Source organism: Lacerta agilis, chromosome 6 (assembly GCF_009819535.1).
Source record: "Lacerta agilis isolate rLacAgi1 chromosome 6, rLacAgi1.pri, whole genome shotgun sequence".
NCBI lineage: Eukaryota > Metazoa > Chordata > Lepidosauria > Squamata > Lacertidae > Lacerta > Lacerta agilis.
Window position 1 is genome coordinate 74204772 of NC_046317.1, and position 13672 is coordinate 74218443.

The 13672-nt window shown below is 44.2% G+C and overlaps 1 protein-coding gene across 2 annotated transcripts in view; it reads right to left on the reverse strand.

Annotated features, from left to right (window-relative positions):
• HNF4A (hepatocyte nuclear factor 4 alpha) overlaps positions 1-13672 on the reverse strand; it is a 60930-nt gene that overhangs the window by 11717 nt on the left and 35541 nt on the right. For both annotated transcript variants that reach the window (XM_033153454.1, XM_033153453.1), the window contains exons 2-4: positions 5480-5654; positions 3122-3216; positions 228-334 (exon numbers count right to left, since the gene is read on the reverse strand). In XM_033153454.1, the coding sequence (XP_033009345.1) occupies positions 228-334; positions 3122-3216; positions 5480-5654 (377 nt within the window). The remainder of the gene's footprint in view (positions 1-227; positions 335-3121; positions 3217-5479; positions 5655-13672) is intronic.

Here is a 13672-nt window from a genome sequence, read left to right on the forward strand (position 1 = left end):
CACTCCACTTTCCCAACCAAGAAAAGTCCAATTTTTGAAAGCAGGTTTGTTGTGCCAGGGCATCAGAGCCCTTTAATAATCCATTTTAACTGTGCGAAACTAACATCTGGTTATGTATTTGAACCCGTCCCACAAAATACTGGTGGTCTGGGGGGCACCCCTGAACTGAACTGGAAAGAAAACGAAAATGATGATTATTTTGCTACATTCTAAAATAAAAGACGTACCTGTTGTGAGAGAACTTCTGCTTGCAGTAAAACGTTAATGGACGGCAAGCTGCTGTCTTCATAGCTGGATCTCCGAGTACTGATTCGGTCGCGTTCGTTCTGTACAGCTGCAAAACCAAAACAAGCAAAAAAACGATCCCAAAAATGAAAGCGCAAAACACTTCACATTACTACCAGAAGCACAAGACAAAGCATGAAGCTGTCATCACTTCATACACTTTTGTCATTGCTTTTATACAACATAATAACGTTTTAATAGAACACAATTGCATCTTAATACAACATGGGATAGCTCAGTTGGTAGAGCATAAGACTCTTCATCTCAGGGTTGAGTCCCACGTTAAGCAAAAGATTCCTGCATCGCAGAAGGTTGGACTAGATGACCCTCATGGTCCCTTCCAACTCTACAATTCTATGATTCTAGAATTTAAATCCTGTAGTTTGGAAACGCAGGGGTGATGGTGGTGATACCACCATCTGCCCTACTCCAACAATTTAAAGTGGGTAAAAGTAAAAGAAAGAATGGAATATATGTATGAAACATCCAGATAAATGCATGTCCTTAATCTAAGGAAGTAAACGCAATGGGAATTGTCTTCAGATATTTGAGTTCTTTAGCTTAAAAGAGCTCTCTCTCCACACTACAAGCAATGTTATAAACTTCTGCCATCTCCACGCTAAGGTCACTTCCATGCCATGCATTTAAGGCACAAGGTGCCCCAACCAAAAAATCATGGGAACCATAGTTTACCCCTCACAGAGCTACATCACCCTTAAGAAACTGCAGTTCCCAGGATTCTTTGGGGAAAGCCATGTGATTTAAATGTTGATGTGACCATAGTCAGCTTTCTTTCCTAAATCAATAAACTCCAAGCACCACTTCCTTTGTAAGTGTTCCAAAATGTTTTGATTCTTTTAAGTGCACCAGGGAACTGTGTTCTAGGATCTCGAAACAAAATAAAATAAAATAAAAAAATCCTTCCAGTAGCACCTTAGAGACCAACTAAGTTTGTTCTTGGTATGAGCTTTCGTGTGCATGCACACTTCTAGGATCTCGAAACAAAATAGAAAGTTCTTTCCAGTAGCACCTTAGAGACCAACCGAGTTTGTTCTAGGTATGAGCTTTCGTGTGCATGGCAGACCAACACGGCTACCCACCTGTTTCTAGGATCTCGTAAGACACGTAGTCCACTTGCGACTTCCTGGGAGGTTAGCCAAGTTTGCCGAGTCATGGAGTTGCCTAAACTATCACCTATGATAACTCCACGATTAATGGAGATATCAAACAATATCTGATTGTTACTATTACACCTGTGCCTCTCCAGATTTATTTCCTAGTCATATCATTCTGCTTGATAATATGGCTATAATGAGCCTGTGCTGAAATTAAAACCCTGCAGTCAGCGGCTGTTAACAGAGGCGCTCAAGGTTACGCCATGTGTTATCGGGATCCACCGCAGCTCTGTCACGGCATGATGTATTCTGAATGTTTACTCAGTATTTAGCTGGTCACGGACCTAATGTAACTTCTATTGAATATTAACAGGCAAATACAAGTTGAGTAGGCACTCTAGAGAGAAAAGAGAAAATTCCTCTGTCCTTTGCACAAACCACAGAAATGCTCTAGCCCACTGATGCAACTATAATAACTAATGTTGTGGAAGGAACATGAATCTCCAGGGTTTGGGGTTAATCACATCAGTCTGTTGCAGCAAAAGTGACAAGAGAGCCTACTGGCACCTTTAAGACAAGACAGATTTATTCCAGCCTAACCATTTTATGGACTGGGGCCTGATCTAAAGCACAAAAACCGTGCCAAAACAAAGCACCTTGTGGCTTATGAAAGAACTAACGTATTTATTACGGCATAAGCTTTTGCAAGACAGAGCCCCCCTTTATCAGGTGCGTTTGGGCCAGAATCATAACAAAATAAAAAGAGACCTGTTGGGGGAGACCGAAGACTAACTAGTTTAGTATCCTGTTTCCTGTAGCGGGCAACCAAATGTCTTTGGTGAGGCCACAAGAAGGACATGCAAAGGAACAGCAGTCTCCTACTATTGCTCCCCAATGGTTGGCAGGAAGAAGCATACAGCCGCCCTCTTAAAGCATCTAAGATGGACTTCATTGCATTTTGTGGGAGCAAATTCTACATCTGAACTATGCACTGTGTGAAGAAGTAGCTTCTTTCTTCCATTCCTAATCTTGAATACATTGTGATCTTCGGATGAAGGGCAGTATTGAAAATTGAATAAACAATGAAAAATTATACTTGGAACTTTTTATATAGTAGATATCAAATGTTCAAACCACTTCATCTGTCCCATGTTAGTAATTCCCACAATAGTCCATTTCCTCTCAAGGATCGAGTTGATACATATCCCAAAATACTGCATGCTCCCCACCCTGCATCCTCAGAAGCTGACAAAGGTTGAAACAGTGATTTGGGGAGCTTCTATTGGAATTGCAAAACAATCCCTTCAGGTGCGAACTGGCATGGATATTATTGTCTCACTTGGTTTGTAGGCTTGGATGGTGGTTGTGAGCAGGGAAATAGGTTTCCCCACCCCTGAAGAAAGCTATTCATTTGCTGATAAATAGTTGCTGAATAGGTCAAATGCTAGTGTAGCATCAGGGAGAAAAATTGCTGTCTTGCCTTCAGGTTTTGTTGAAAACTGAGGAGCAGCAGCTGGCACAGCAAATGGTCTGAGAACACCTGGTGCTGCAGCACGGCAGAAGTTAAGCAGGTGTGGGACTGCAAAGATGTGCAGGGAAAGGCGAAGGCATCCGTTTCATAACCCAGTGGCCTACATGGCTGGTTTACAGACTACGCTGCCTACAGTTTGGGCACACAATAAGAGGGAAGCTGCCGTCAGTGACACACAACGAGACCTCACCTTCTTTCTTCATTCCTGCTCGAAAACATTTCTTTAGCCTGCAGTATCGACATTGGTTTCTTTTGTCCTTGTCTACAACACACTGCCTGTTAAACCTGGCAGGGGTGGGGTGGAGAGAGGAAGGAGATAAAATCATGAGTTTAAAAGGGAAACACCATTCAGAGACTTAAAGAGGGTGAGATGAATTAGGCGCTATAATCGCCCGAGTACTGAGTATCGAGTGAATAAGCAGGAAAACGATAGTAACTCTGGGCTCATCTGCACTTTGGCTTGACCTGAATTTTGATCATATTCTGTACTGATTAATTCACCTGGAGCCGAGAACTTTTCTCATTGTTCCGTGGCTGTGCCTTGCTAAAATCAGATATTGCGTGCCCAGCCGTAGAGGGCCTCCCCCCCCCCCCGCACTCACAGCAAAAAGGGAGGGATAAAATAAATGGACAAGGCAACCGCCTGGGATTTAAAAAGGCCATAACTTTATTGATTTCAGATGTAGGAAGTCTTGGCATAGGCAATGGGCGTGTATCCCTCTCAGCCCTCCCCTGCCCCCACTGCTGGGGGCAGGTCTGAGATATGACAGGGTCTGTTTGTGGGTGGGTTCATCACAAAACGCAGGTTTACGAGGATGGGCCCCAAATGCTGAGGGACGCTCTATGGCCCACTAGCCCTATGCAACTGGCTTTTTGGACAGAGACTTCCCTCCAGACCCCTCTAACGGGGTACCCTGTTATTGCCGCCACAGGGGGAAAAGGGAAGTGGAGGGAAAATCCCTTCCCAGCCCTGAATACGACGACTGTCAAAAGATCACAGCAAAGCCCTGAAAAGAAATTGGTTAAAGCAGCAAACAACTAAAATGAAGGGAGGGAGAAGGGTGGGTGACGCTCCTGGCCGAATGGATGAGGAGGTCAGGGTTGGCTGGGAATTACAGTTGCCGAGTGGACCTGAGTGAAGCCTGCCTCCCTCAGGTCCGTTTGTCAAGCCACGCCCCCCGAGGCCACCACAGATTGGCTCAGTTGAATCAGCGAGTTTGGCGGGAACCTGTGAGCCTCCAACAACGGCCAAGGGGGAGGTGCTGTGCTCAAAATGGCGCAGTACGGTAAGCGGCCATTACCCACTGAATCGGATCTTATCATGTGTGCAAAAGACCCCGAGATAATCCCTGCTCCAAAGCATGAAACTTACTAGACCAAGAGTTACCAGGGCTAAGGAGTCACCCACACTTCTGCTTCCCCCCTGGGGAAACCTGCTGTTTAGCCATTAATCAGAGTAACTGGGTTTCCTCCTGATTGATACTTGCTCTGATTTAGCGCTAAAAAGAGGAGGAGGAGGAGGAGGAGGAGGAGGAGGAGGAGGAGGAGGAGGAGGAGGAAAAGAGGGTTTTCCAGGAGAAAACGGCAGGGCAGAGGCAAAACTGCTTGGACCCTGGTTTGGAAAGCACAGGACAAGCAGAAGTGTGGGCAAGCCCTGACTCTGAAGTGATTCCTCCACTGCAAATTTGTGGAGCGCTCAACTCATGTACAAAGAGCAGCGTATTAACGCGACATGAAAGGGTAACTGCAATGATAAGGGACAGGCTGGGAGAAAAAACAGTATGGTTAAGTAGGACAGGTTACAACCTAAGAGAGCCTGTCCCTTTAAATGTATGGATAAAGTGAGAAGTAATGTAGATCCAGCTGCCGCTGCCTCTATTCCTCACCAGTACTTTCAGCCACCTTCCTCCTTTTTCTCCTGCCCTAATGAGCAGGACTCCACTACCTTCTACTGCAAAGAGGGAAGTGGGGAATAAAGGACAGAGCGGGGAACTGCGCATGATCACCAGCAATTAAGGCTGCAGTGCTGCATCCACACATACTAACAGGTCTGTGCTTTAAAGTGCCGTGTCCGATTGCTTCCCCCCCCCCCCAATAATAATATTTTTTTATTTATACCCTGCCCTTCCCGATTTAAAAACCGGGCTCAGGGCGGCTAACAACACATATAAACAACTCTACCCGTGAAAACCTGCTCTTTAACACTGAATCGGAACAAATGGCAATTCGAGTTTTCTGTAGATTGCCGTCTGCTCCAGTTCAGCAGTAGAGAGTGTGTTTTCTCAGGGAAAGTACCATGGCAAAAAACAACACTACGACACGGTGCTTTAAAGTGCCTAGAAACACAGCACAAAAGGAAGTCTGGATGAGCCCTTACTTCCAAGGAAACGTGTGGGATAGCTCTGTCTCTTGCCTTCCAGTTCCTTGGTGCATTTATAGATAAGTTCTCGTTCCCTAGGTTATAACCTGTCAACCCAAGCTGGGCTGTCTCACACCTTTTAAGGATCTATCCGGTAACATCCCGCTGCCCCCACCTTCTCCCCTTTACCTGCAGGAATACATGTGATTCTTTCTGACGCTTCTCCTGAAAAACCCTTTGCAGCCGTCACAGCTGGAGGCCCCATAGTGTTTCCCCGTTGCACGATCTCCGCAAATGGCACACAACGCACTGGCCCCGATGCTGTTGGACGCATTGAGGTTTGCTGCTTCAGAAGGGGAGGTGTCTGTTCAAAGGGGAGACAGGGAGGGCAACTGTGAAACAACTGGGAATGGGTTCAGATCAAAGCAGGAAATTACAAGGGCAGGGGCCCACCGGAGGTTTGGAAGTGCAACTGCCAGCAAACTCAAGCAGTGGGACCTTAATTCAGGCTGGGTATAATTGTGCAAAGGAATTGCCATACACGGTCACAGAGACCCTACAAAGCATTATTATCCCAACAGGGCAGCAGGTTCAGGCTGACAGAGCAACTTGCCTTGGGCTGCTTGATGAGCTCCGGCAGAGGTGACATCTTAATCCAAGTTCAATCTTTGCAGCCCGCTTTTCCTTCCAAAGGGAAGCATACCATAGCATACCAAAATAAATACAACAATACCAAAAAATCAATACGATGATATCAGGCAGCAAACCAAACAGAAAGCAACGCTGTAACAACGCATAAATAAAATTTCAATTCAGTATCTATGGCAGTGGTTCTCAAACTTTTCCCCCCCTCTGGGCCACACTTTCAGAATAAAAATTTGCTAGCGCCGCACCGAATTTTTAATTGTTGAGAAATACATTGGAAAACAAAAAGGATCAACTCCTAGCAGCGCTTGATTTATAACACAGAACGCAACTACTTTATAATATGATCGTGGGACATCCAGAAAGTATAAAGCAATGCAGCTATGTAAGTACATGAATCATTCCCAAAATATAATATTGATTGCCTTGACTCTTCCTGCTGCACATGCCATCCTCTCCTGCCACACCAGTGTGGCACACCACACCACACCACACCACACCACACCACACCACACCACACATCAAGGAATCAGATCAATTGAATCTCTGCAATATGGACATTTCATATTAATACTCTTATCCTTGCCTCTGTCGTTCTTCCTTCCCCTAATTGTCTCTCTCACTGTCAAAACCTATGACTGTAAGGTCCTCAGGGCAGGGCCCTTTTATTTTTATTCAACATTGAAAAACACCACGTACACTGATGGGACCAATACTTCTCACTAGCTTTGAGTTGGCGGTTCCATTATGATGGCTAACCCAACACTCACTCCTTTCTGTACAGATTAGTTATGGCATATTGGGCTCTTCCAGAAGATGCAAAACCCATTCATTTTCCCTTGACTACTGCACTTGAGCTCCTGCTGATCTAGTATCAATAGGTTGTGATGCCATCCCTGTGGCATGGAAAGGGGAGGCGGCCCTTGCAGCTTGTGTGTGTGTGTGTGTGTGTGTGTGTGTGTGTGTGTGTGTGTTGGGGGGATATTTGCCTGTCTCCCCACCTACAACAGTGCATGCAATTTTACACCTGTTTCCCAATAAGCATCAGGATGGTGAAGATGCAATTGAAGACGCCAGGCAACAGAGGAAGTTAGGGAGGGTTTAGCTGGCAAAACTGAAATCCTGATAGCCAGCTCCATTACATCTGAACTCTTTAATCTAAAAATTAAACAACTGATGGCACCAAGTAATCTAATAATACAGCACTGGTACCATTACCTTTTTACCAGGAAAATACAGAAAGATAAGGGGGTTTGTATAATAAATCACAACATTTCCTCTGTTTCCAAAACAGTACCCCACAACACAAAGCTTTGTGCCATTTTATTGTTTTGCTAGCATATAATACATGTTGTACTTATTTGTATGAAACCATATTAAAAATATGATATCAGAATGTTAAATAAGCATGTCTTCTGGTGATTGGAAGCTTCACATTTTGAAATTAAAGTTTCTTACAATCTCACCACTCTGGCGATCTATGGAAAACGCTATGTCTTCATGTAATACATAACAACAAGGGTCCTTATTTTTATCCGACAAACATTGCAGGGGTCAAAGGAGGCTCTGAAATGGTTCAAATGATTTCTGTTACTGGACCAAAATTTCTGATAGGGCAGCAAGCTTGAGAGGGCCACAAAACTAACTTCTCGCCTGAACAGCAGCTTTGTACAGCTTCAGAGCCTGCTGCCATTCCAATACCATTTGCCTCTTACGAAGCGTTGTATGAATCAGTTGAGATATTTGGTACTGTGGCAATTCACACACCCCTCTAAACCACCCCCTTCTCTCAAAGAATTTACAACGAGGCTTAGTTTTCTAGCCTGAAAGAGGTTAAGATATGAGCTATTTGCTGATGGGAAGTTTTCAGGCTTCTGCCGGATAAGTTAAGCCAGGAAAAGACAGACTTCAGTCTAGTGGGACTTAGAGCCCCTATGTAGTCCCTGAGCAAAGGATTTGTTGTAAAGTACTGGAACTAAGCTGACCTCACACAAAAACCCATTCCTAGTTACCCCAAGCTTTGTTCCTTTTTTAAAAAAATAAAAAAATTATTGGATTTTCCAAACTGAAACAATTACAAATACCCACATCCCATACAAGACAACACAATACACCAACACAGAAAAACAACACAATTACTTAAAAATCCTTTACTTCTTCCAAATCTTGCTTGGGACCTCCTCTCGCCCTCCCTTATGCGTTCATTTCGTATCTTCTTTAGTAACTTTGTAACATTGTAAAATCTAAATCCTTATAACTAGTCTTAATCATACAATTATAATCAAAAATCTTATATCATAGAACTTATTCTTATCAAATAATACATCACATTTCAAATCTTAACTTCTTATATCCTTTCTTCTCTTAACTCAGTTAAACTGTTGCTCTTATTACTTCTAATTCTAACTTCAAAAATATTATAATCAACTCATTTTCCTAAAACCTAAATATTTCTTCCATTCTCCAAATCCTCTTGCCCTCTGACGTCGGAGTACGGTGGTTAGCCTTCCTATTCAAACTCAAAAATCATTTTAACCCACCCCCCTCCTCACCATCTCCCCCCCCCATTCCAATCCCCCACCAGGCTTCCCCCCAACATTTTCCCAGTCCAGATTTTCCTTCTCCCACAACAATGCAGTTCCCTTCTTCTTCCAGAATGTCACCTTTTCCTTGATACATGCAAACCAAAACATTGTCACAAAGTAACTTTACTCCACTCTTCAATTCAAATTGTATCTCCCAGAGTTGTTGTTCAGACATTTCTGAGCTGCCACCCCAGAAAGCCGTTATACAGTCTCGGTTGCCAGTTTCGGACCTCTCACGTCCCTGAAACTTTTCTTCTTGTTGTTCTTGTTCCTTTTCTTCTTCAGATACAGTCTCTGGAATATAACTCTCTCTAATTGTTTCTTGGAGTTCCTCAGTGAAGTTCTTCCACGTACTTTGAAGCTGAAAAAAGTTGTCAATGACATTCTGTTGCAAAAGTTGTAATCCCAAAAGTATTTTCCTCTGCACTTGAGTCATTGTTGGGTCTGGAAAGAACATGTACCTCAAGCTTTGTTCATCCCAGCAGCCTAATTTAGAGTGTGTGCATCATTTTCTTGTTGTTACAACTGGGGCTCAATGACAGAAATTCTTGCAAACTTGCTGCAAACTACCCGGAGATCTACTTGTAGATCCCGATATATCTTCTCTGCCCACCTTGACTTAGGCTATTCTTGGAAAATCATTTCTGAAGCATGTTGGGAGCCGCTTTCCTCAAGGCTAGGGTCTCGATCCAGCCTTGCTAGCCTGATCAGAGCTGTATTATTCTTTACATTTCTAAGATGTTTCACGAGACACCTGCTGTCACTCCTCCCGTCTTCCTTACAAAGTCTAGTGAAAGTCTTGTTGTAGTGGCACATGGAGCAGGTAGAACATCCCCGGAAGATTTAACAGTGCAAGGAGGTTCATATTTCTGCACTGCAGGGGGGTTGGACTAGATCATAGCTGTCAACCCTCCCTGCTGTTCCCCACTGCTATATACATAGCTGTCAACCCTACCTGCTATTTCCCAATGCTATAAGGGAATTTCCCGCAAAAAAAGGGAAATGTTGGCAGCTATGGACTAGATGACCCTTGGGATCCCTTCCAACTCGACAATTCTATGATTCGTTTATTCTATGATACAAGAGCAGGTGGTCCCCAGAGCAATGGAGAGGGAGCAGCATCTGCATGTGTCAGGAAGAAAAGGAGGCCTATTCATTTTCATCCTAATTCTTAATTCCAGCCTGCAAGAATCTGAACAAAGCTTGCGGCCGTTGCTGTTGTGATTGGAAACCGTATTAATCTTATTTTGGAGCTCCAACACATTCAAACACACATGCGCACTTCTCTTCGTGCATCAAATGAAGTGGATCTCAGTCCTCAAAAGTTTATGTCACAGTAAATCTGCTTGTCGATGTCACAAGGTACTTTGTTGCTTCTAATTACATCAGTTCCCCGGGGGTGGGGAATCCACATAACTGAAAGTGATGGCAGCCGGGGTAGGGGTGGGGGTGGGGGTAGGAAGGTCGAAAATAACTAGAATCAAGTTCACTTCTGAAAGAAAGTTCAGAAACGAACAAGTGAGCAAGCTCTCTAGCTGTTGGTGCATTGCTGAGAGAAAGAATGAGTTTGTGCCGCAGTGCTTTCCTATTCTTAAAAACACACACACAACAATTTCATAGGATTCAGCCTAATCAGTGCAGGAATCTTGGAAGCACAACAGCAGCTGTAATAATAATAATAATAATAATAATAATAATAATAATAATAATAATAATAGCTCCATGGTGGGTGGAGGTCTGTGGGTGAGGAGAGGACTGATTTCCTTACTGTAGCCACCTTGCAAAAGCGGCCTCTGACAGTCACATCCAAATGTCAAAATGTATTTTGGAGAAACCTGCAAAAGTTTAACCAGAGACCATGTTCTTGTGCTTCATGCTTCCTGGGGGTGGGAAATGTACACTGTATGACTGCTTTTAGTTGTCGGAAAAGCTAGTCTGCACACAGTCCTTAAAACACAGTTTTTTCCTTACTCATCTCTACAGATGGACAAGTCTGTCAAGTTCAGTTTCTCTCACTTTTTGCAAATTGTTTTTTCCCCTCAAAACTCCTGTACATATTTCTCCAAATACACCCATCTTTGCAATAATTTTTCCGCACTGTAATGCATTTTAGTATGTTATTTTAAGTAATATATGCTTTCCCCTTATATATGCAATTCTGTACACACAGAGGACTGCATCTCAAAATACAAAAAAGTGTGAATTTCACAGGATGTCTTTTGGTTTGTGTGCAAATTAGGTAGGTTTGCACAAAACCAAGTTTCTCCCCCATCCTTACTGGTTGTACACCATTAGCTTGTAATATGAAAATAAGGGCAAGGGTTAGGAATACAGAATTTCGGAAAATAAAAGATCAGAAGGTCGGCGGTTCGAATCTCCGTGACGGGGTGAGCTCCCGTTGCTCGGTCCCTGCTCCTGCCAACCTAGCAGTTCGAAAGCATGTCAAGTGAAAGTAGATAAATAGGTACCGCTCTGGCGAGAAGGTAAATGGCATTTCCGTGTGCTGCTCTAGATCGCCAGAAGCAGCTTAGTCATACTGGCCACATGACCTAGAAGCTGTATGCCAGCTCCCTTGGCCAATAAAGCCAGATGAGCGCTGCAACCCCAGAGTCGTCCGCGACTGGACCTAACGGTCAGGGTTCCCTTTACCTTTACCTTAATAAGCATATGAGAAACTTCCTAACCAGCAGACGTGGCTGGCAGTGAAACAGCCTCAGGCAGTGGTGCGTTCTCTGTTTAATCAGAGGCTAGACGGACACCTGTCAGGCACACCATAGTTGCATCCTGCATTGTAGTTCTGACACTGAATAGGGGTTTGCCTTAATGAGCTCTGTGTTCCCTTTCAACTCTGATCTTGCAACTGGGGTGGGGAACTAATAGGAAGTGCGAGGACTCAAGATCCCAGTAAGTGGATAGGCAGGGCTGGCATAGGGAGTTTGCACTGCTTGTTATGCCACTGCCACCCACCCAGGGCCGGATTTAGGTTGGATGAGGCCCTCAGCTACTGAAGGTAATGGAGCCCTTTATATGTCCAGCTGTCCTTTGTCAACAACAACTTGTCACTGTTCATTGTGTTGAATATATGCTATATGGTAATTTATGGACCTAATAGGTATCTAAAGCCATTTGCACACAACAAATAGGAGCCTACACAACACAAAACACTGTTGCTGAATGTAGGTTTTATTTTATTTGTTTTTTATCTTATATTTTGGAACTGTACATCCAGTACTTTTTTCTCTTTAATTTTTTGGGGGCCCCCAAGAGAGTGGGGCCCTAAGCTATAGCTTGTTTTGCCTATACGTAAATCCGGCACTGCACCCACCCACTTCCTCCTCTTTTTCTCCCCCACTAACAACAATGCTCCTTCTCCCCCCTCTCTTTTTCTCTCCCTCCCTCCACCCCCAGCTTTCTTCTCCTTCTGCCATTGGTTTAACACAGGTGTGAAGAACCCGTGACCCTTCAGGCTCTGCTGAACTACAACTCCCATCATCCCAGGCCATTTGTCATGCTGGCTGGGGCTGATGGGAGTTGGACTCCAGCAAGCTCTGGAGGGGCACAAGCAAAGTAAAGTGACCCCTGACAATTAGGTCCAGTTGTGGACGACTCTGGGGTTGCAGCGCTCATCTCGCTTTATTGGCTGAGGGAGCCGGCATACAGCTTCCGGGTCATGTGGCCAGCATGACTAAGCTTCCCGCCAGAGTGGTACCTATTTATCTACTTGCACTGCGTGCTTTCGAACTGCTAGGTTGGCAGGAGCAGGGACCGAGCAACAGGAGCTCACCCCGTCGTGGGGATTTGAACCGCCGACCTTCTGATCGGCAAGCCCTAGGCTCTGTGGTTTAACCCACAGCACTACCAGCATATCTCACCCTATTTTACAATATTCCACAGTATTATGTACAGGTTTGAATTGGCTAATGGCAATGAAATTTCACACAGCAACTGGGGGGGCGGGAGATGCTCTGGTATAATGATGTTGTCCCAAACAGGGTTGGATTATATTCCAAGGCTATGATATATGATTGTACATTTCAAGTACAGTGGACGCTCGGGTAGTGAATGCGATCCGTGGGGGATGTAAGTTCACAACCCGCAGCATTCGCAACCCGCGACGCTGCGTCTGCAGACAGGAGTGACGCAATTCGACGCTTCTGCGCATGTGCAAAGAGCGATTTAGCACTTCTGCACATGCGCGAGTGGCAAAACCCGGAAGTAACGCGTTCCTTTACTTCCGGGTTCGGCACGGTGCGCAACCTGAAATCGCGCAACCTGAAGCGGCCGTAACCTGAGGTATGACTGCATTTGTATTCCACCATCAGAGGTAAAAATAAAAAATAAAATAATCTATGATAATATTGCCAACTTCCCAGTGATAAGGCAACTAAATAAAACAACAACAGACAACCAGGCAAATATTCAATGCACGCACAAAAAGGAGACCTGTACCCATATTCAGATAATTGGTGTTGCGCTTATTAAATAATGACAAGTGCAAAGTATGAAACCCTTTCTCCTTGTAAAATCACTCAGTGAAGACCTAATAGGAGTCTGTATTAAGAAAGTTTGAGTAGAAAAGATATCTTTCTGAATTTCAGAATTAATGTCAGGCATGCTTCTGTATTACACTAAGATTAGTCTTTAGCCTGTTGTTCAGAGAATCCGGGGGCAAATGTGCCAAAACACAAATCTTTGATCTTGTGAACAAAAACAAATCCCCAAACGTTTTAGGAGTGGAATAAGCTAATAGCTCCTATGAGCTAAAGCAGCTGAAGGAAGCAGAAATGTCAGCCCTGCTGCAGTACTTCTTCATTCCTTGCTATAAAACATGCTGAAGCTGTTTGCAGTTTGAAAAGCTGCAAGGCTATTATTTTGGCCTCACAGTCTATGCACACACTGGCATAAGGCAGGAAGTCATTTTCCACCGCGAAATGTGACTGGCAAAACATCCCAAAAGGCTACGTACACACTTGACAAGGTAATCCGGGAATTTGTAAGGTATTTTATGCATTTCATCCGTGGGGAAGGAAGTTTCTGGATCAAATCTGGCCTCAGCCACAAAATCATTAGGTGCACCTCAGCCAAACAATGTCTATTAGCTTCAGCCCTGATACCTGCAATATGGGAATAATAATCTGGGCCAATGGTTCAG